This window comes from Vitis vinifera, chromosome 6 (assembly GCF_030704535.1).
Source record: "Vitis vinifera cultivar Pinot Noir 40024 chromosome 6, ASM3070453v1".
Classification (NCBI taxonomy): domain Eukaryota; kingdom Viridiplantae; phylum Streptophyta; class Magnoliopsida; order Vitales; family Vitaceae; genus Vitis; species Vitis vinifera.
The window spans coordinates 8,345,960-8,370,119 of NC_081810.1; the positions used below are offsets into that span (position 1 = coordinate 8,345,960).

Here is a 24,160-nt window from a genome sequence, read left to right on the forward strand (position 1 = left end):
TGAGGATAGGTTATTGCCCCAATACTCAATGATCAGGGCCCAATGCTGAACACCAAAAGGCCCAATTACAAGGTTCATTGCTCAAAATCTTAGCCCAATTCACAATAACGTAGGCCCAAAGAATGCTTACTAGCCCATCGTACAAAAAGGTACCAAGCCCATTATATAAGCCACAGTCCCCCAGTCCAAGTACAACGGTCCAATGATTAAATCTATAGCCAGAACCCAATCATAGTCCCACAAGCTACACTAATTTCATTGCTCAAAATGATGGCACTGGGCCCAATGCTTATTTCCCATCCAAGGTTTAAATAAATAAAAAAGATACCAAGCCCACTACTAATGCTGTTGAGGCCCAAACAAAATCTCTAGGTCCACTGTTCCATGTCCAAGCCCATCCCTAACCATCGCATCGGGGAGACCCCAATTTCTACGACTCCACGCTACCTCCATGGGGTTCGCCAACCTAACATAAAATTCCAATTATGGAAAAGAGTATCACGGAATTATAATACCAATCATAAACCCCATAAATCGTTTCTTCTCAGTTCCATTATTTATTGTTATTTTTAGGTACCCTCGTTTCTTCCAACTAACATTCTATGGAAATTTCATTTCTGTACATATTGCCCATATGCTAATCCTGAACATTAAACAATAATATATTCAAAATCAAAGACAACATCCCTCAACTCTGCATTTCCAACTCACTAATGGCCCTTCATTCATGAGGCTTCATCAACGTTGTCCGGACATGCTCTGTATGCAAAAATTGTAGGTGCAGGTATCTCTTCTTCACAAACTCCTACTTCATCAACTCATTACTTAAAATTAATGTCACAAATACCAGTAGATATCATCAAAGGGCTGATTCAGTGTGCCTGCAAAACCAAAACCCTATCAGCACTTATTAACCAATAAGTCCATCTACTGCTAAATGAATCAAGCAACCAATCGAAACTCGCTCATCGGCTTCATTCTGTTTATACTAGTTTGTGTGCATGGGGAGTTCAGGAAAAAGAAACCAACAAGTAGTCAGAAAGCTGCTAAGCTAAGAAGGTACGAACTGCCTAATGAGTAAGAGTCCACAGATCTCATCTCATGACACAGAAAGGAAAAAAGAGCAGAGCATAAGGGTGGGAACCAGTAATCTGGATTACTAATTAAATTAAAAGGGCAGTTGGAATGAGAATACAGAAATAAAATTAAAATGCAGTTCTAAGGCAGAAAGAGGGCTGCCAAGTTAGGTTCTCTAACTGATATGTTACTAAAATTTTGGAAATCTTATTAAAAACTTCAGACCATTTAAAGATTATCAACATCTTGAAGCCTGTCTAATAAAGATCTCAGTTTACTGGCAAATCCCCTTTAGTCAAAATAACTTCAAGATGTCATTTTGATTTTAACCAGGACCAAAATTGATGTCAAACCACCATTTTCAGAACCTTCCCATAAACTATCCACCCTGTAAGTGTAATTTTTCTAGAATTGCCTAGAGTGAATACAAGTTGTCACTTTGTGAAAACTGAGATGAAGATATGAAATACATTTGACTTCTTTAGAAACAGAATCGAATCGCATCACCCAAACATAAAACATTAAACCAAAGGAAATTACCTGTTTTCATATGGCTGATCATTCAACAGCATTCATGTACACCCGAGGAAGGTTTAAATCCGACCACTGTTAGAACAAAATATATAATCATGGAATAGTTAGAGAGAGGCCAAAATATACAATCACAAAATAGTCGGAAAAAGAGAGAGCCCTTACAATTTTGTGCTATAAATTTATACCGTGGCTCATTTAACTGAATCGACCTGTATTCTTTCCCACAAAAGAAATGTTATAACCTATTGAAGCATCATTGTTTGAACAGTTTAGATCAGAATGGAGACTGGCACAATGGGCAAGTTGATTTGTGAGAAGTGGAGAACCACTTGTACAGGCAGGCTGAATGGAACTTGTGTTTGCAGGTCTTGCAAGCAAGGCGTGGAAGGCTATGATTCACAGTATGGATCACACTGTAACAGATGGGGCACTCCTCAACACCTTCAAATTCCTTGTCAAAATTGTTCTTCCATATCCGTATAGCTTCAGCCAGTGCTCCATTCTGTGCATCATAAAGTTTAATCACTTACAGTCTTTGTAGTACAATTGTTTGAAGCCAACAGATCATGCTTTGCCTTTCGGGAAGCATGCATGAGAAAAATAAAAAATTAAGTACAAAACAAAACTTCATCAAACAAGCATATGCTACAGACACTAGCTCAAACAGAGAACACAAGGTTTTAATTAAAACACAAGATTCTAATACATTGCCATTTTTTTCTAATAAAAATTGTGCTTTGCAATGGGCAATACTAATTGTGTAGGACCCAAACTAGTAAAACTTCTATTGCTGCTGTGTCTATATCTCCATGATTCACTCATGTCTCATGCATAGCATGAGGATATTTGTGTCCTGAACCTTATGTTAGTACAAAGAAACATCATGGAGAAAAAAAGGAAAAAGCAAACTAAAATACATAGCAATTACCTGATTACGGACAAATGACGTCATAGACATTAACCATTTCCTCTGCTTCACTTCACTAATGCCAAGGCTCCTTGTGCAATCAACATCCACGGACCGCAATGGGTAAGATGGGGGAAGACGAATAACTAAATCCATTCCTGTCTCATCCTTTGTATAGGTAGCAACAACCTCATTGGCTGATTTACTTACACTCACTGAAAAATTCTCATCAGCAAAACTAGCTTTCTTGATCTGTAAGAGAAGCAATGTTATAGTAAGTTAATAAAACAGGATAAAGTCAGACTGCAATCCAGAAGATGGCTTCAACAAGAAAGGATTTGGAATAGGCAATTGAGGTGTGGCTAAAAAAGACTGTAAAGTAATACCCCTTGATAATTGCCTTGAAACCAAGTCCCTTCTACAGACTGGGTAACCAATCACACTATATCATCAGGTAATAAAAAGGACTAATTAAGTTCCTTTCTATGATTCCTAAAATAAGTCCCACCTATTTGTCCAGAGTAAGTTTACACAAGTGCTTAAGAGGGTGAATTTTAAATTTAAATTTAAACACTCAAGCCATCCATAGCATAGAAGTATTTATTCCTTAGAAAAAAATGTGCTAGACTCACATACCTGAGATAGCTCATCTGCAATTAGCGGAGGGCTGCACCATGCTTTTGTAAAATACTCAATTAGAGATGATGCAGAACGGTCACGTAAATCACTAAACCACTGTCGTACATATGCAGGAAGAACACGAAGCATCAAACCGAATAGTGCACCTGCAAGTGAAGCCATTTTCACAGGTCCAACTGGCCAAAGTGATTCCACATAAAACAACAATGAGCCTGTTGAGATGGCTCGGGTTGCGGCAGTGGCAGCCTCTGATAACTCAGCAGGAATCTCTATATCTTTCTTCTTCAAGCTATATGCCGAGCTTAGTTCCAAAGGTATATGTTGGAAAATGCAATCTAATATTGTTGAATTAGCAGACTCTTGTATATGTTGAATCAGTCTCTCCCTGGTAGGTGATGATGGTGGTGAAGACAACAGATGTGATAGCAACAGAGACCAAGCAAGGAATACATATACCTACAAATTTCAAGTAGACATCAGTATTTTGCAATCTTTAAACTCTAACAAGAAAGAAACTATATGAGGTCAAAATGTAGAGATAAGTAGGGTTGAGAATTGACAAAGAGAAGAAAAGAGTTTCATATTGGGCAAAGCATATCTATACCCGCTGTTGTGCAACCAAGTCCACTTCCAGAATCTCATATGGTAACCTTTCAATGATGCAAGATATGTCCTCCCTCAATTGGATACCTTCTTCAGATGATGAATCAATATCACAAGTATCAGTAGTATTTCCAACCAAATATCTTGTGCCCTTGCTAATGATGGCAGAGTTTGAAACAGGTTCAGTTGCAAGAATAAAATAAGCAGCAAACTGCAAGGAAGGAACTGGTTTGGAAGAAAAGAGGATGGCATACAAGGAGCTAATTGGTCCTTTGCTTAGCCCCCAAAGCTCAATTGATCTCACTGCTCTATCTCTAGCATGTAGTGAGGAGTTAACAATGCTCAAAGCAATTAACTCCCAAAAGTGAGGATGATCAAGCCGGGTTGATGCTATAACAGATGAAGCCTCAGTATAAGAACTAGCAATGGCCTCAGTGACACCAGTGGAAAAGAATAGGCGAAGAATACCTTCTACAATTCGGTCTTTTACAAGATCCCATCTTTCTCTCCTCAAGGGGTTTGAATTATCTGCATCTTCTGCATTTTGGAGTTCAGTAAGCCCAGAGAAAAGAGAAAATGCAAAAAGGGCATTCCTAGCAATATTTATACGAGGAGAGTCCAAAAGCAAAACAGCATGCTCAAGCTCCTTAAGAATAACTTCCTTGTCATCAGAACTAGGTCTATTAATGATGACATCATTTACATTTTCAGCTACTTCCTCCATCATTACAACTGCCGATTCAATCCACCGTCTCAAGTGAAACAAGACAAACTCCCAATCTTCTTCATTGAATTCTTTCCAGCAATACCCAACTGAAACTGCCATTAACTTCGATAGCAATATCTGCACCATTGGCAGCTGGCTGGCTGCAGCTGATTTACCAGCATGTCTTTGCTTTCGAAATAAATCAAGTAGAAGAGATCTCTCTACAGGGTCGATGTCTCTCTCAAGATTCAATGCTTTTGATCCTCCCAGTGCACGTAAAGGATAACAAGATAGAACCAACTGAAGCCATTCTTCCATATCTACAGAAGAAATAAGATGGTATCATTAAAAGGGGATATACAATATTCCAATAAAGAGAACAGCAGTACTGATCCCAAAAGAATAAGCTAATTGGGGGATAGAGATAGCCCCACATATAAAGCCCAATCAATGTTAGTAATCAGAGGATGTAGGATATTGGACTTTCATATGTCCTATGTCAAATACAACCATGAATGCCCCTCAATGCAAGTGCGACAAGATCAGAGTCTTAGGCATTGCCACTTGTTGCTGCTACTCCCAACTAAGAACATCATGCCCCATAACCAAAAGCACCATGGTTGGAAGATTATAATAAGCACAAATGATCAAGTTCTTTAATTATTTCTCTACCGTCTACTATGTAAATCAGTGGGTCTAACCCTTTGACAGCCTAAAAGCTCTTTCCAACTGTAAAATAATTTAACAGCGCATTTTGTTTACACAAAAAGGCACTTCAAAGTAGAAAAGATTTAAGGCCTAAAAGTGCCATTTAAGTGAAGTTAAGAAGAGAGAGATATTTACAGGAAGAGGTTTCAGAATTTTAAACATGTATATTTTTTAATATCAAATAGGAACCCTTCTTCATAGAAATCTCTTAAGAGAAGCACTTAAAAGCAACTGCAACTGCAACAACTGGATCCAAAGACAGACACATGGATTATAGAAATGATTACAAGTTCTAGGGCAGGGATTTGCTATTGGTAGTGGTGACCTACAATTACATCAGTGCTTCAGTCAGTGGTAGATCCATCAGATCTTCCACTAATATGTACCCATCATACCTGGAAGAATAGATTGTGTTTGTCGATTTGAAGAAAACATTCATTTACCTTGTCCTGTTTCCCATGCAGTTAAGGGTGGAAATGATAGAGTTCTTTGGACCCAATCCTTGATAGTATCACATATCTGATTTTCCTCAAAAGAAGTGGGTACAGCATCTCTATGCAATTCATCAGACTCTATGGTGTATAATGGTCGAATGAGAACACTTAAAATTAGAGGAAAAATCCTCAAACATTCTGCGTTCACTGATTCACCAATAAAAAGTTTATTTGCTAACAGCCCAAAAAGTATCACAGCTTGGTCCTTTCCCCATATATTTTCTGTGAACAGAGTAATAAGGAATGATACTAGAGCTCTCAAGAAGGGCTCCTCAATGCTTTCCACCTCATCATCTGATGCGGACCAAACATTGAAAAATCTCAATTCACCACTTGCACCATAAACAAGAGCACCATCAAGTAAAATGTTGACAATGGAATCCAGCAAGCCTTCCTTTAGAGAACAATTTCCACTCTTTGCATATGAGCATAGTAAAGGTAAGAAAGAACCTAAAGCACTGCCTCCTTGCCATTTCCATGTGCATAATATTTCAGCAGCAAGCCAGGCTCGAGAATAAAAATGAGAGGTAGCCAGTTCTTTTGATGCTTCCTCGGTTGAATTTGGAGTATTTGAAACATAACCAGCAACAACTCTATCAATGCCAAGGGCAGAGATCAGCTTCTCAATTATAGCAACAAACTTGTGACTCCCAGATGTCTGCACTCAGTAAGTACATACAATTCATGATTCTCTCTATTAAATATGATTATATGAAAAACTGCATATACAATTATTATTAATTCAAACCATGAATTTGTGAAAAAAAAAAAATCAACTAAGTCCTCACATGGACTAATACCCACACAACATGTTAAGTGCATGATACTCTGTCCAATAAATATGATTATATGAAATACTGTATATGCAATTATTACTAATTCAAATCATGAATTTGTGGAAAAAAAAAATCAACTATGTCCTCACATGGACTAATATCCATGCAACATGTTAGAGTGCATGATATAAATTGTGGAAAAATTGGTTATCCAATATGGTATTGGAGCCTCATTTGACAAGAGGTCATGTGTTGAAACCTCACCGCATGTTTATTTCTTCAATTTATTAGCCCAAAGGAGGCTACTTTATTTTCCCAGTTTCCTAAGCCCAAAGGAGGCTACACGCGAGCAAGGATGTTAAAGTACATGACATACATATTCTTGAAGCTTAAGCTGCTAGAAAAATTGGTTGTCCAATGCAACACATTGAGTTTTGCATTCCCTCCTAAGCAAATACAAATACTAAGCCCATGCTTAAGGCCAAAGGAGGCTACACGTGAGCGAGGTTGTTAAGAGTGCATGATATACATATTCTTCAAGCTTAGGCTGTTAGAAAAATTGGTTGTCCAATACAACACATTGAGTTTTGCATCCCCTCCTAAGCAAATACAAATACTATGCTGTTCAGGGAGTAGTTATCTGGAGTGAGCTGGGACATCAACAAATTCCTATACTATGAAATAGGAAATCCCCTTGACAGTGATGGCCCCATGACTCTCTCTATAAGGGTAGAAATTGTGTGGATTATTTAGCTAACCTAGTTCAAACAGTTCTCGCATCGATCAGGGAATTCCCTGCCCCAATTTTTTCAGCATTAAACTATATCAACTAAAGTGACAGTTTTGCACAGAAACCTATGCACAAAACCAGAAGCCTTAATGAACCCACCCTAAGAATTTGACTTTTGGTACCTATCCAGTCTTTGAGCATATCTTCTGAGCCATCCTGTCTCTTTAACCCTAACCCATCTTCATCATGGAAACAAGTACAAAAGAAAGGCTATCTACCATTCTAAACAACTTGTGTTTTTTATTCTAATGCACTAAGACTTTTGAAATTCAAAATTCAAACATCCTCAATGCAAATATAATATCGTTATAGGAAAAGACTAAAAGATTAATCACTAAAAAGAATGGAAATATCAGCAGAATCTGAAATCTAACTTAACACTTCATTTAAATCCTAGTATAGTTAAGTCCTTTCTAGAGTTCATCATCACATCTTATGCCTGAGGAGAAATGTTCAATAGATTCAGATAATTAATACTAGTCTAGTGGGTAGGTGAATACTGGTTAGTAATGACAGGACCCTTTGAAATGGATTCTAATATTACATTTTCCACATGAAGATTTTCTGCTAAACAAATAAGAAAATTAATCCAATCATAAGAAGAAAAGTTTCAAGAGAAATGTAACAAATTAGAGGAACTACAGAGTGCATATGTATTGAGGGATGAGAGAAGGTAAAAGTTGACACAACTACCAACACTATAACAATGACCAAGCCAAATGTTTGCTTATTAACAATGTAGAAAGGAATATATTCAACACTTTTGAGAGCACTAGTCAAAGCATGTTTGTCTCAATCCAGAGGGACAAGAATGAAAAGAAAAGATTTTGACAGAGGATTTTGAGGAAATAAACAAGTAAAACAACAACAACAACAACAAAATCAATTCATCACTCTTCTAATTTTATCATACAAGCAAATAAAAAAATTCCAAAAATGATACTCACATTAGTCTTAATAGAAATTTCTTTAATTTTCAAGGAGGCTGATCTTTTTGCACAGCCAGAATCTGGCATGATCCACAAAGGCCACACATCACTATTAGCTAGAAACAGGTCCAAGAAATTCTGCTCTTGATATTGGTCCTGACAGAGACATTCAAGAACTTCAGCCATCCACAGAAAGCACAAAGATGTGATCTCATTAGCATTTACTTTATCTTCCTTGAAAATGGCAGACCTAATAGTCAGAATCAAAATACTTCCCAACTTTTTCTGATTGGGTATGCTGAGACTTTGCCAGAATGTCTTGTTTATCTTACCACGCAAAGAAAGTAAAGCTTCACCAAAATTCATCCTTGCCTTTGTTATTTCCATTGATTGATCATCAAATGCATTATCCAATGCTCTTGCCATATTACACTCCCAACCAATAATAAATAATGCAGCTGAAAGACATGGAACTACCTCACTTCCCTCACAAAATGTCTGTAAGCAAAAGAAGCTACCATCAAGTATTTCAAGAGCAAACTGAGTTGCCTCCAGCATGTTAACAGAAGATTCCAGTTCTGTCATGGAATCTACTGCCGTAGGAGCCAATAAAGAACCCGCATCCTTAACCCATATAAAAGAGGAGGTCATTATAAAAGTCAGTAACTTTTTGAGGACATCCTCAAAAATCAGGATCATTGCATCTCTGGATAGAAAAGAAGCCTGATCATCTTCAACTGAGCCACCAAGGACAGCCCTGACACATAAGACCAAAAGCTCAGAATATGGATAAGAAGAATTGAACCCTTAGATCCAAAAATTCACACTTAATTTGAGTAAGAACCAAGGGCAATAAATGGAAGTTCTACGCCCATTGCCGGGGCTCATTTCCAATACTTTCATATATGGTCTTTTTCCACCTTCATTTTTCATATATAAATCTTGGTGCAAACATTTTTTTAAGGCAAGTATTTATCAATTTTATGATTACTGGTTTAAACATTCAACTCAACAAAATTATTTAGAAAGAGAACCTTATGGAAGGAAAGAAACAATTCCCATTTCTTAATTTCTAAGAGCAACCATAAGGTTTGATTTTATTCACTATTAGTTTCAATCTAAATGAAGACAGCCTGTATTACATCCCTGATATCTGATTCATTAGGATAGTAATCCATGGTTAATTCTCTGAAAAAAAAAAATACCAAATTGAATAGTTTAACAGTTTGTCATCAAGAGAGATAAGTTATAGATGATCCATATATGTTGCATCAAAATTTACGTTCACATACCGGATAAACCGAGAATCAGAAGTTCCATAGGGAGGAAGAGAACAGGCAACAGATACTGCAGCTAAATCAAGAAGCTCGTGATGCCAGTGGTCTGGCTGGCAGCCTTGGTGATGATTGAAATCCACTCCCACCTTTCGCTTCTTAAGTTTCTCTCTTGCTTTTTCCATGAGAATTGCCAAAACTGCTATTTGGTTAGAATCTAGAGACCCAGGCTTAGCTCCACAACATTCTAGCTTTGTTGCATATGTGATAACCATACACCACTGCTCAGCAAAAGATTCATCTTCAAATAATGCAAGCAAGAGATCTAGTTGAGCACTGATAGAGGAATCATGTCCAAGCAAACACCAAGGAGTAAATAATTCCTTGAATACTTGCAAAAAATCCTCTTGGCCCAATTTTTCTCCCCCATCATGAGAGAGATGGCCAAAAGAAAGTGCCTTATTGCATATAAGTTCTTGGATTATCTTGCGTGGTCCAAATACAGAAACTGCAACTGAGAAAAGTCTCACAGCATCTGGTGAGGCCTGACATCACAAAGATCAAACATAAGAATGACTATTTTATGTAAGAACAGATGGAATATGCACACTGCATAAATATTAGATATATATATATAACACCCTGAGCTTTGGGTCCCCATGGAGAGTCCTAAGGGCTTGGCCATGCAAGGTTCCTCAGTTTAAATTCATTAGAATGTAATTGATGTCTCAAATAATCTGGAAACTCATTCAACAAATTTTAGTATTATCTCATTTCCAGCTACATATGTATATGTTTACATGGTCTAACACATATTGGATTAGATCCAGTCTTTGTATAAAACCGGCAGATGTTGGCAAGTGTGTCAAGAAATTGCCGAGCACATTTGAAAGACACTTCTCAAACCTCCAAATAAACTTCATCAGTGTTAGATTGAATGTGGAGGCCATATGTATGTTCAAATATATGCTTATATTTTTTAAACAAGATTTCAGAGAGAACAGAGGAATACAAAATTCAGGCTCTAATTATAGAGTAAAAAAGGCAGTTGAAAGAGTTTATAACTCTAAACTAGACACTTTCTAAAAGCAACATAAGATCCCTAGTTGACTCGAACTGGAGAAACAAAAAAATGGTCAAAAATAGAAGGTATCTAATGAAACTCTATTTAGAACTAAAAAGACTAAACCATATAGAGACTTCATGGAAGACCTGGAACAACTCAACTTAGAAACTAAAGTGAATGTATTTCAACTTCCAAAAGAAATACTAAAATCAGGATCTCAGACTTCTGAACAGATCTAACTCATAGAGACATCTAGCCTGTGACAAATGGACAATACTAAAATAAGTTGGTCAAAGGGCACACTACTTGCTGGTGGCAAAATATGGATTGCCTGTTAGCAATTGGTCACATCCTTGGGCTTCACCTTGCAAACATTGCATTTCTGGTTCAACAAACTGCAGTAGGAGTTTTGGAAATCACTATTTGAGAACTGATTAATGAGAGATTGACCAATCCTAACTCCAAAAGAAGTTACCCCTTTGTGCTTCTAAGAGCTTGTAAAAAATGTAATAGTATATCAGAATGTTAAAGAAATATGACATCAGAAAGCAAAAATGGTACCATTTCAGAACACACTGACCTATATGGCACTTTTGAAGTTCAAAGGTTCTTAGACTGTACTACACAGAAGTTAAAAAGAATATCAATTTCAACCACTATATCAAAGTTGAGAAGATAAATTTAACAAAGAAGACATTCATGACTATCGGTATTAATTTAGAAAGGGTGCAAATCAGTAGCAAGCGCAGGAATTTTGCATAAAAAATTTGGGAAATGTATGTTGACGATTATAGATTTTGGAGACATGGAATTAGTGTATTGCCTTATATGAGACTCATACCAGAGCCATCTCCTTGTTTGATTTTCTATGGTTGAAGAAGCCAAAGGGGTTAATCTTTCTGCATCAAGTCAAATGCCCTGCTATCACACATACTCCAGATAGTCCCAACAGGAACTGTGTGATTATCAAAGCCAACTTACAGGAGAGCACCTCCCACACCCAGTGACAAGGAAGTAAGCAGGCATGCAGTAGGGTATGTACCCATATGCCTGTTGTGTATGTGTGTCACACTGATGGTAATAAATTGCAAGATAAGTTAATCTAAGTGAAATTCTTCATAATAGTAAACTAAATAAACTGATCATATTGATTCTGACAGACCGCAGCAGGACTTAAAATGGAAGAAAGTAGATTGCAATAATTTTTTTAGTAGGCAGAAAGTAGATTGCAACAACTTACAAGTGATCTAATCAATGGGAAAGACTTTGATAACATTGGTCCCACTAAATGAATCAAGGGCCAAGTTTCATCTTTTAGAACTGCATATTGCTCCACCAATAATAAAAATTTGACAATCTGTTCTACATTCTCACTTTTTTCTCTATTCTCAGTTTGCTTCACTATCTCCAGGCAGTTCTCCTGAAATGTTGAACAGAAGGCAGAGAGTAGATCGTGATCCAGCAAATAAATGCCTGAAAGGATTTCAATAATGCACTTCCCCAGATCTTGTGCATAACTTTTTGGATATTTAATATTCTGTTTTTCCATTGCCCTTTTGTGAACCAGTTGAGTGCTGCTCTCAGAAGGATCCTTGGAATTCCCCCAGCGCACTACATCCTGATTTTTTGAGCTGGAAAATGACATGTACTCATGCCAAAAAAGCTTTACAAGGACACTGTCAATTAGAGTGACTCGAAAATGATGAATGGCATCCACTCCATTACAATATCTGGTATCAAAGAAGGAAATATAATTAGGATCCTGAACAAATGAACATCACAAGAAATTCATGATGATTACACAAACAAAACAAGATGAAGTAGAACATACATTGCCATCAACAATAAAGGGAGAAAAACTCAACAAACCCACCTTGATGCATTATGTAACCCCCAAAGGAAGCATTCTTTAAATGCCTGGAAAAACGCTACTCGATCTGCATTTGAAGGATTTGATGGGTTCCTTCCTACCCATAAATTCTGGAAAAATTCGAGAAAAAATTTCTCACCCTCTATTTCTTTAGGAGGCAGAGAGTCTAAAAAGAGGACCAAACTTGGATAAGAAATCTGTTGTGATCCAAAACACCCATTCCTAAGAAAATGCCAAAACCGATTTAGTAAGATTTTCTGCACATTCACAGATCTCCAACTGTCAGGAAATCTCTTAGAAAATAGTAGCATTGCATCCCACATTGATGAATGACAAGATGGGTCCTTTTCCTGAAAAGAACCAAGTATTGTGGAAGCAAGAGTTTTCATATTCTCTTCATTAAAAGCATGAGGAATGTTTTTAATACAACTCCTCAGCATTGAATATGTAGCTGACCGAATAGCAGGGCTCTGAGACTTGACAAAGTCTAGAAAATATCTGTGACTGGAGAATAACTTTTCAGCAAAGGAAATTGCAGTTGCCCTAGCCTTTGAAGCATGTTTTGGTTCAGCAGTGATGCTTTCAAAACCAGGCTTTTCTAATTGCGAGCCCACCAAAATATCAATTAGTGTAGCTAATGCCAACAATGATGAAGAAATCACCTACATGCCAACAAATCCAGAAACACATGGATTCAGAGATGGAGAAATGATAAGCATACATGGAATAAAAGGGAAGCCCAACACAGCAATACAATGACTAGAAAGATGACAATTACAGCAGAAGAGTGTCACCAGAAAATAGATCATTAGTGGGAAGGAAATATAAAATATAATGTCAGCTTGAACCCTCTCAACTACGCTTGTACACCCATTACAATGTAATCAGGAATTACCCACAAGGCTACATGAAATAAGGAGCACTGTTCCATATATTCAAGTTGGATCATCAGTTTCATTTTCCCATATATTAAAGGGACAATAAAAAATACATGCTACTTGGAGATTCTCGTTCACTGAGTGTTGCTTTTACATTGATAATCTAAATGAAACTGTAAGATTATTCTTGCCCCTTTGATTGGCACCACAACAAGTAAACTCATTAAAGAAATAAACATGGTAAAGCAAGAAGTGGACAGAATACAAATGTTTAAGAATGAACATGCAAGCCACCATTGTGAGGGATGTTCAGGTAATTGAACACTCAACTAGAGTACACTTACGTGAACTATTTATAGCAGGCTACAAAATCAAACCAGTATATGTTATCAAAACAACACAAGTTTAAATAGCAATTTCTGGTGATGAAACAGTCATATCTAAATGCAAATTATGTTCTTTTTCTTGATGTACTTTATACAAAACTGATACTCTCTATTAACCACAAAAAGAAAAGAATGTAGATAAAAAAAGGAACCCCAGATGCATACCTGCTGGTGCATCTCTTCCAATTCATCCAAAGCAGTTACTTTATCAGACATGCTCTGTGGTGTGAGCTTTAGATTTTCATCCAAATACATAAATATCTCAGTTGTGCATAAGATTAAGGCATCTAGTCTCTTTTCTGGAGCTGGGAAGGCAGCCTATATTAATGATTAAGTAGTTAGAAAACTTGAAAAGGCATCACAGACAACACATCTTTGCCTAGGCCCTATTCAATTGTTTAAAAATTTCTGAAAAATGCATTGACAAGCTACACAATAGATTTAATTGACAGAGAATATGGATATAGACAAATATAACAAACATTAACTGGCCCATCCTTAGAATAAAAAGAATTAAAAAAGAAAAAGGAAAAAAGAAATGCTTTGACACATTTGGAAACATGTATCTATAGAAATGTTGGCAATTATAAGGAATTTCATTCATGTTTTAAATTCACTTTTAATATTAAAAAATATAAGTATAAAGGCAAAAGAGAAAACCTGCAATGAATGCTTTGCACCTTGAGCAACCTCAGGAATTTGATCAAACTGAGAAAACCACCATGGTCCCATCAAAGATTTCAGGTGCAATGCTAAATCTCTTCTGAAATACAGTAGTTTCACAAGCAGATTGTCAGGGAATGTAGGGTAAACCTAAATGCTAGAGAAAATCTTTATGGAAGGTTTCACAAAAGTTAAATTCAAAAAAAAAAAAAAAAAGCTTGCACATGTAATATGGTATGTGAACATTCAAACTCCCAGAAGATAAGTTAGATGACTGACTTGCAGCAAAAATATGACACCATAAGATCCTCATGCATGGCCCAAGCCATGGATTTTCTCTGGATATGCTTTGGTCAGAGAAAATCATTTCCTTTTCTTCCTATACTTCTAATAAATTTTGTTTCCCATGAGAAAGAACCAAAAAAATAAAAAAAATCAGGCCACTGGCAGCACGACTCTGCTCCCTCCAGCAAGGTGTAAGGATCTTCTCTCCAAACTTAATCCAACCAGAGAAACCATGACCCATTTCCATAACTATACCTTCCAACCTACCTTTGACAATGAGATTTTGAAATATTTGGATTCTACCCAGCCCTTTCGACCTTTCATTGCTTCACCAAACAAAGAGATTCAGGTTGCAACACCTAAACCACCTAATGCACACTATGCTATATCTACAAAATCAAAAGAGCTGTCTCTATAGAGTAGAAAGAGTGAAACAGAGATACTCAAAGCACAGACATATGCTATATCTATAAATCAAAATACCAATCTCTATAAAGTGTAGAGAGAGAGAGAGAGAGAGAGAGAGAGAGAGAATCCAATATGCTAATACATATTCCAAATCGCACACATGTGCTATGTCTATAACATTTAAAGAGCTTTCCCTATAAAGCATGAATTGTAGATATTAAATCAAAGAATTTCCTCATTAACTGCCATAGAATTTCAGCAAAGTGTTGCTATATACAATAAAAAGAAAAGAAACAAGCAAAAGTCTACAACACAAGATAAGCTCACACCCGACAGCGAGGACAAGATTAGTCATTGTGTCATGAGTAGCTCGTCGAACCTCTCTATTGTAGTCCATCAAAAGCTTCTTGTATTCAAATGCCTGCATACGAATAAGCCTTTAAATCCTTTTTTTATTTTTTTTGTATTTTTTATAAAAAACAACTTTCAAAACAGCATAAACCATTCAAAAAATAAAGTGTCATAAGAAGTTTTTTTAATTGAAACTATCATCCAGTGTGTCAATATGGAAATGCCAGTAAAGTAATATCTCTATTAAGTGAAAGATGAAAATGCAATACTAGCTCAGAAGTAGTGGTGCATCTACTTTATATACTTGCCAAATGGAGGATTCCTTCTAGAATTATTACATGTATAGAATAAGAAGAATTATAAAAATAATATTGTTAGTAATTAACAAGTTTCTTTCTAAACAATTAATATTTTAAGTATGCTCTAGTGGTACAGGAACTATGTTCTCATCTAATCATTGAAGGTTTTATGTTTTTTGATAGAAAAATTAGAGATTAGAAATCTGTTCATCAGAGGATAGGATGCAACCCAGATACAAAGGAAGTATGGAAGCATGCCTAAAATAAAGGATAGTCTGAGTACCTATGGGCCACATTCTAATAGATGAGATACTAACACTTTTGTCAGGTGGTCGCATTGTTGTCTCTAAAAGGGTATAATTCAAAGCTTCTCTGATCTTTCTTATTTTACTCACTTTGCTATGGGTGATTAAACAAAAATGTGCTTTTAGGAAGACATTTTGTGCAATGATTTTCCCCCTAAGGTTCAATACTCAAATCATTTCAAGGTCATGAAGATGAGGGGGTCCACTATCTCCCCTATTTTTGTAGCCTCCTCCACCTCCCCGTCTTGAAACTTTAATTCTCATTGAATATTTTGGACCAGGAAATTAAGAAACTATATTTTCTAAATCTTGTATGGTCTTAAGTGTATTTATTGCTTTCCTACCCTGAAGCGAGGATTAGTCTTTAACCTCTTCAAGTTTGTTCTTAGGTAGTTTATTTTTCAAAACTTCTTCTTTCTCTACCAATTTTATTCCTTTTACACTTCCCAACTTTATTTTGGAAATCTAAAACCCATTTTAGTGTAAAGGCCTTTGTGTGGCTCATGACTAATAAGCAAGCTAATACCAATCATATGCTCAAGAAGTAATGGCTTTGCAAAGCTCCTTAATTGAAGTTGTGTGTTATGTGCAAGGATAGTGGAGAATTAGTTGCTCACCTTTTCCTTCACCACCCAATAACTTTAAGTGTGTGGTGTAGGTTGCCAAGTTAGGGTTTGATTAGATTCCATCCAAAAGTGTGGTGTAGATATTGATTATTTTTCTTTAGAGCTTTTGGGGACCTCCCAAATGCAAGGTTTCATGAAGCATTGCTAGCCTCTCTTTGACCTGAACTATGTGGGAGGAAAGAGGTGAGAATTTTCAAGATTATTGGAGGAATCAAATCCAATTTGAGATTTGTCATCCTACCCCCCACGGCCACCCGCTTCTACAAGTGAAGTCTTCAAAGACACTCATTTGAGCCTTCTATTATTTAACAAGAACCTTGTCTGCAAGTCCAAGAGATAGGTTGAAAAGACTTTTCTCATGTGGTCAGAAGGTAAGGGTTTTGCTATTGAGATTCTAGCTCCTTTTAAGGACCATATGCAGCCTAAAGCTTTAGAGTTTTACAATCTTGTAGTGGGGAAAGATTCCACTGTTGCCATTTTATGGGTAGTGAAGGAAAGAGGCTTATGGAGGTTTGACGGGTGGTTTCTCTAAATTTTTTATATCACTTAGCCAATCAAGTGGCAGATCTTTTAGCCAAAAAAAGGGAACAAAACTTTTGCTAACTGTTCAAGGATTTTTTGCCTCGTTGAATTGTAATGGGTGATGCTTTGGCTTGTTTTGGCCATCTTCCTCAGCTATATAGCTTGTTTTGCAGCTCTTTTTGAAGATTTTATCCTTTTTTTAATTGTTTTGGCATACAGAAGGATTTGTCTTCCTTTCTCACCTCTCTCTCTCTCTCTCCCCCTCAAGAAACTTGTCAGATTCTCTCACAGTCATACCATATTATATATGCATGCTTATTTGTGAAGCAATGTACAATATGCATAAGTTGTCTACATGATGCAAATTGTGCTTTATGTGATTTAGACAATGCTTGCTAGTTGAACAACTAACAAAACGTTCTTCCAAAACCTTAAAACTAAAATGTTTATTTGAAGTCTACAACCACAACCAAACATGATTCCTTCCTAATTTAAACCATTTTACTTTGTTCCATCTTTCTTCCCAACTTCCAAATCCCTCTTCTGTCTGCTTCAGTAGGTCAATAATATGCTGATCAGATCATTGGTAAAATACAGCATTCAAATGGTAATAGATATTAGGTACCAACAACGAGGGAGGGCGAGGAATGATAGCATTTCAACTGTAGTCTTTTCAGATATCTCAATAGGAAGAGCATATGAAATGGATTATAAGATGCATATATTGACCATCATTCTGAACAAAAAAGGTAAAAAAAAAAAGGAAAGAAATTCATACCCATTGTGGAATGATCAGTACTATTTCCTTTCCAGATTTCTGCTTGAGCAGCATAGATAAACATGTCAAAGCTTTAAGCTGTAGAAGAACCAAAAGTCAACGAATTTAACCAGATAATGAGAAACAAATGCAAGTTAAACACAGATTGAACTAAACTTGTGGGCCTGTGATCCACTCATTTTCCTTGTGTAAATATCCACTTCAACACTAAGTTGTTAATAGAATCCATGAAGCGAAAATTTATTATTTATGACCTGGCTTTTTCTATGGCACAGAGGAGTGACTCTTTGGTGCCCTATTGACAAGATTAGGGAATATTTAACAAAGAAATAAAAAATAAAAAAAATAAAACATTTTAAAGAAGTTTAAAAATAACTAAAAATTTCAAATGAAAATAATGTTATTAAATAGGAAAAGAAAAAAAAAAATCAAGGAATGAGAACAAAGTTAAGTTAAGAAAACCAATAAAAAAAATTCAAGTGGTTTAATACCATCAATTTAGCAAAAAAATAGTAATGAAAATAAAAAAAGCAACTCATGCCACTGAGGTCAGTATTTTATTAAAACTGGAAGAAGGCATCTGTCAAAAAATTAAAACTAGAAGAAGGCTAAACAAATTCTTTGAAGAGGAGCATCCCACAACTCAGCATTCTTTTTGATAAGCAAGCAAGGAAATAATATAAATATCAAATGAAGAAGCTTTCTATGAGGGTAGAAGGTACACATGGCGTATGCAATGGGTACCCAAAGGCTTTGCCAGGAAGAGAGAGAACACAAAAAAAAACTAGTCCCTCCTCAATTAGATCACACCCAATCTATAAAATCAACTAAAGGCATTGAGTCTTCTTCTATGAACATGTTAACCCATAACACTAGATTTCTAAGGAAAAAGCATTGTGTCAATTGAATTGACCACTCTTCATTTTGAAACCTCTTTGATACTTTTTTTTTTCCAAAATATCCAAAAAACTGCATATGGAAAAGGCTCTCTAAACCTTTTTGCATCTTCTTTCCATAAAAAGGTCATGTCAACTTAATAGAGTCTCTCTAACCATAAAAAGAGGGACCCAAGCAATGTTGAACAAAGATAACATAAGTTGTAATAATGCCCTTACTTTAGTACAATGTAGGAGAATATGATCAATTAATTCCTTTTCACTCTTGCAAAGGAGATATCTATTTGCCAATAACCCCTCCGATGAGGATGAATCTTCAAGATATATATCAAGAAAGGGAACTAGTATTAGTTGTAATTAAATTAGGATTAATATTACTTGGAATTAAATTAGGTTTAATATTTGTTGGAATCAAATTAGGATTAGCTAGTTAAGTTATAATATAATTAGAATTTGAGTCATGATAAGTTATTAGAGTCATAGTAGACTTTGGATGTTGTAATTAGAATTAGAATTAGAATCATAATAGGTTATTAGAGTCCTAATAGACTTTGGATTTCTTAGAAAAACCTGTAAATAGGTTAATCAATATAAATCAAAGGGATGAATTGATATTAATAATATTATGTTTTTTTTCATTGCAAGGTTGCAACCCTCAATGGTGAGACTCCATTGATTTTCTTCTAGGTGAGACTCCTAGAAGGCTTTAGTGAGAATCTAAGGTTTTCGATCTTTTCTTCATTGTTTTTTTCTTTCTCTCTATTTCTTATCTTATATTTTTCTCTACCATAAAATTTATTCCTTGTTCCTCTCCTTACACCCTAAAAATAAAACCCTAGCCCACCTACCCTTAAGTGTAGGCAACCATCCTAGGGTTGTCCTACATCAATTTTGGTATCAGAGCAAAAATTCTTGGCATGAAGGCTTATGTAATTGAGGAGTGGAGAAACATATGCAAACATGGTTGAAGGCTACAACTTTTGTGTGCAGCCATTGGTGAACATACCAAGGCTAAATGAAGAGGAGGATTGGCGACGTACTAGCATCTTCCAAACTCGTGTTGCTTGTCAAGGGAGACTATGTACTTTGATTATTGATGGAGGTAGTTGTTCCAATCTAGCTTCAAAGGAGCTTGTAGAGAAGCTTAATTTAAAGACAGAAGATCATCCAAATCCCTATCAAATAGCATGGGTAAATGACACATCTATTTTGGTGAGTTCTCGTTGTCTAGTGACATTTAATTTCAATAATAATTTTGAGTTATCAACATGGTGTGATGTTTTGCCGATGAAAGTTGCTCATATTATGCTTGGCTTTTTTATGAAAGGGTCCAACATGATGAATATGAGAACACTTACACACTTGTGCGCAATAGGCATAAGAAGATCCTTCATCCAATGAAGGAAATTCCACCACATAAGCAACCAGAGGAAAAATTAGCACCCTTGAAACTAGAAGAGTCATCAAATATTCTTACTAAAAAGCAAGTTGAAGTTACTAGAAAAGAGGAATAAATCATCAATGATGAATCTAGAAAACAAGAGGTGATGAAACTAATCCTAGATCAACCAATAGAAGAGCTCAAAGAAGTTTAAGAAGTTTAAGAAGAATCGATGTTTGACTTCCCAAAGCCAAACATTATCATGAGTGGTAGCAAACATGAAGAAACTGCTGAAATTTCTTTTGAATATAGGGAATTCAAGAATCTTATTCCTTTACAAAACAATTTACAAGAAGAGTGTGGGAAACAACTTTCCACAAGCTTGTTGAAGACACATAATTATTTCAAGAATTATCAACTTGTTGTACAACATCAAAAAGTTTTTCAAAGTCCAGTATTTGTCTTGCATGAAATTGAACAAGTTCCAGAGATCTTGAGATCCTGTCTTACCATGGGAAAGAAACGATGAAAAAAGAAAGGGTGGAAGGCATTGCTCAGAATTTTAATTGATCGTGGAAAATCACTAAAACTCGAGGTCGAGTTTTTTTTCATGTCAGGGGGAATTGATAAGGATGAATCTTCAAGATATATATCAAGAAAGGGAATTAGTATTAGTTGTAATTAAAGTAAGATTAATATTACTTGGAATTAAATTAGGATTAATATTTGTTGGAATCAAATTAGGATTAGCTAGTTAAGTAATAATATAATTAGAATTTAAGTCATGATAGGTTATTAGAGTTCTAGTAGACTTTGGATGTTGTAATTAGAATTAGAATCATAATAGGTTATTAGAGTCCTAGTAGACTTTGGATTTCTTAAAGAAGCCTATAAATAGGCTAATCAATGTAAATCAAAGGGATGAATTGATATTAATAATATTATGTTTTCTTTCATTGCAAGGTTGCAACCCCCAATGGTGAGACTCCATTGATTTTCTTCTAGGTGAGACTCCTAGAAGGCTTTAGTAAGACTCTAAGGTTATCGATCTTTTCTTCGTTGTTTTTTTTCTTTCTCTCTATTTCTTATTTTATATTTTTCTCTACCATAAAATTTATTCTTTGTTCCTCTCCTTACACCCTACAAATAAAACCCTAGCCCACCTACCCTTGAGTGTAGGTAACCATCCTAGGGTTGTCCTACATCCCCCACTCTTTTGAAGAAGATCCAAAGTTAACACTTTACCCTAACTAGTTTCTCATATAAAGAAACTTGCTTTAGATGGAACCCGTGATTTCCATATAATGCTTATGAGAAAAGGAATTTTATGCCCTGGCTCCAAAATGGAATATAAAAATTTGACAGAGAAGAATTAGAACCTAGCATTCTTACTCAATGTCAACCCCAAATGACCTATCTTGTCACTTCTCTCTTTGAATTCAATACAAAAGAGCCATCATTCTTATCTTACTTCCAAAAAGGCCCTTATGACAACATTCGAGAGGGTACTATGTATCATCATTCATTGAGAACAACGTTCCTCATTTTAGCTTCTAATCATAAGCAATAAGTATAGAGCATAACTGACCAACATTGAATGAGGTTGCGGCCCAAGTGCTCCATAGTATAGTGTCAAGAAAACAAGATGGCAAGAAAGAAAAACAACCCAAAAAAAGGTTCTCTAAGTCAGGCCCCTTCTAAGCTGTCAAACTCCTAAGTTCTTCTATCTGAGTGAACTTGAATTAGCCAACCAAATGAGTTCGCTGCACTTATTCCAAATGCATAAAACTAAAACATAAAGGTGACACACTTCTCTAATCCTTCCAAACTACATCAAAGAGGATAAGATCAGATTGCACAAGTCCTCTCCACATGCAATTCAGAAGAACACTCTTCCAACCCTCTATCACATAACCTATTACCCTTCCACAACCTCAACCCATAAGTAACATTAAAGACCCCAAACATCCACCTAATTCCTTCTTATCTCCTAGAGAATGCTTTCCACCATTTAGTGTCCCTTTCAACAGCAAATCCCACAACCTACTAAGGACCTATTCACTGTCTCCAACCTCCTGATACCAACCACACCTGGCCTAACAGAACTGTCATTTAGTCAATTAAGTGTACTCCTCATTACCACAGCCAAGTCTGTCCCTTAGCAACTCTTCTTGAATCTTCTCAATCCACTCCCTCATTGACCTTGAATAGTAAAAGGAGACATTTTGTAGTCAGCAAGCTTGCAAGTGAGCTTTTAAGTAATCCCTCTCCTTTTGGGAGATACTGCTTTTTCCAGACCCCCAAGTTGATATCCACAAAATTTTCCAATTACCTTGCTTATAAATGCTTGAATAATTTTCTACAGTTCACTACAAGCATGCATCTAACCTGACTTTGCAATAAACCCCCATGAACCATATCACAACCATGATTCAAAATTCCTTTACTACCTCTTGGAAAAGAAAAATTGCATACAATCTCAAGAGCAAGCCAATTTACACAAACAATCATAAACACGTGACTCTGCACTAATGGCCACAAATCATATGCTCAAAAATAATGCAACAATGAAATCACGGACTGGTAGTGTCAAGAATTAGCGTTCCAAGAAAACTAATGGAATTTTACTAAAATATGGATCAACTCCAGTATCAAATTAAGCAAATACAATATTTCATACTTCAGTCACAAGCACAGACATCTATGGTTTTCAACTACTCTTGTGGAGGAGTAGATGACTGAACTTGGGATCAACGCAAATGGTTATTTAGGTGAGGCAATAGAGTTCTCATGGTTCTTCAACCTTACAAAATAAACAGATGCAAAATTCTAAATTGGATCATTTATATCCTGCAAATTTAAAAGTACATAAGTGCCTCAATAATTAATGAGGTATATAAACAAAGAATCAAGACAATGATTCACATAGATGACCAACCATTCACCACAAAATTGCACAATATTACCTTGGTGGTGGGATCCTTCCTTGCAAGCCTCTTCAAGTGTTGTGCCATTTCACTGTCAATGTCCTGAATTATCAAATATCAATCAGAGAAATATGTCATATGTTATATAATCATATACACAAGAACTTATCAATGTCCATATTATATAAATAGAACCTATCAGACAAGAACAGAGCTATAAAATTAGAATTTCCACCAATGTCTGTCTCTAATGATGAGGTCATTTTATGGTTTCTGAGAAAACCAAAGAAAAAAGATTAAAATATAAAATCTATAGGACCAAGAAAACAATACTTCCACAACCAGACCTAACAGAACCAGAAGGTCTTTATATAAAACGAGTTTTTTCTACGTTTTTGGGAAACCAGAACAACACAAAGCATGATCAAAATGCAGTTTACTTTTCTTTCTCACGGTTTTGTCAGCAACCAAAACCGAACTGATAGGAGAACCTAATCCAACTACAAAGCTCAATTAAGGTGAGTACCTAATCCGACTACACAGCAGACCACAAAGACACAAAAGATAAAAATCTCAATTTTTCTTTACTTCAAGTGTATGTATAAATAACAGAACTGCTAACCAAAAAATTGAAGCATACCGAAAACTCTTCGGATGCGAGAGATGAATCGAGCCGAGAACTACCGACATAGCCTCCAAATCCGACAGCGGCTGTCCCCGAGGGGAGAAGCGAGGCAGCGAGACTGCAGAGATACAATTGTATGTTAACAACAAGAACCGCAACAGTACGATTGGAAGTGGAGGTGTTTGGTAACTGAGAAAATTTCTACCTGCTGCTTGAAGGGCGTGACTTGCTCCTGGCTCCCTCTCCTTTCTGTCGCCCCATTATTTCCTTCCGGAAGGTCTAATTTTCCCCGCGTTCGGCTCCTTGAAACCCTTTGCCTATAAATGTTTGTATCGTGATCCGCTTCACCGCACGGCGGAAGGGGGCTGAATCTTCGACAGCAGCCGGCCAATGGGATTTAGATACAGAATAAAACTGAGGGTAATTTCGTCATTCCAAAGGCGCTGCCTTTTGCCCA

General features: G+C 36.2%; 1 protein-coding gene across 2 annotated transcripts; it reads right to left on the bottom strand.

The window, feature by feature from the left end:
* Nucleotides 1-521: 521 nt before the first annotated feature.
* On the bottom strand, nt 522-24,160 carry LOC100267314 (E3 ubiquitin-protein ligase listerin). 2 transcript variants are annotated; one of them, XR_009465851.1, is made up of 18 exons: nt 23,909-24,160; nt 23,719-23,821; nt 23,118-23,180; nt 17,875-17,952; nt 15,323-15,414; nt 14,298-14,400; nt 13,803-13,955; nt 12,377-13,035; nt 11,744-12,233; nt 9,456-9,982; nt 8,182-8,920; nt 5,618-6,326; nt 3,762-4,786; nt 3,155-3,613; nt 2,540-2,770; nt 1,774-2,113; nt 1,618-1,683; nt 522-881 (listed from the first exon to the last, which is right to left on the bottom strand). XR_009465851.1 is itself a non-coding variant. In XM_059737527.1 (16 exons), exons 1-16 carry the CDS (start codon nt 23,962-23,964, stop codon nt 1,886-1,888), a joined length of 5,715 nt encoding a protein of 1,904 aa, XP_059593510.1. In that variant the 5' UTR covers nt 23,965-24,095; the 3' UTR covers nt 1,768-1,885. The 2 variants fall into 2 exon arrangements, 1 of the variants encoding a protein (XP_059593510.1); XM_059737527.1 differs by lacking the exons at nt 522-881; nt 1,618-1,683 and having other exon boundaries at nt 1,768-2,113; nt 23,909-24,095.

Bases quoted from the DNA above. Each gene is read 5' to 3' on its own strand.
- LOC100267314 (XM_059737527.1), bottom strand. From the start codon at position 23,964: ATGGGGCGACAGAAAGGAGAGGGAGCCAGGAGCAAGTCACGCCCTTCA. The intron at 23,181-23,718 runs GTATGCTTCAAT...TTGATAATTCAG, and splicing joins TCGCATCCGAAGAGTTTTCG to GACATTGACAGTGAAATGGC. The intron at 2,114-2,539 runs GTAATTGCTATG...TATGATGCACAG, and splicing joins CGTCATTTGTCCGTAATCAG to AATGGAGCACTGGCTGAAGC.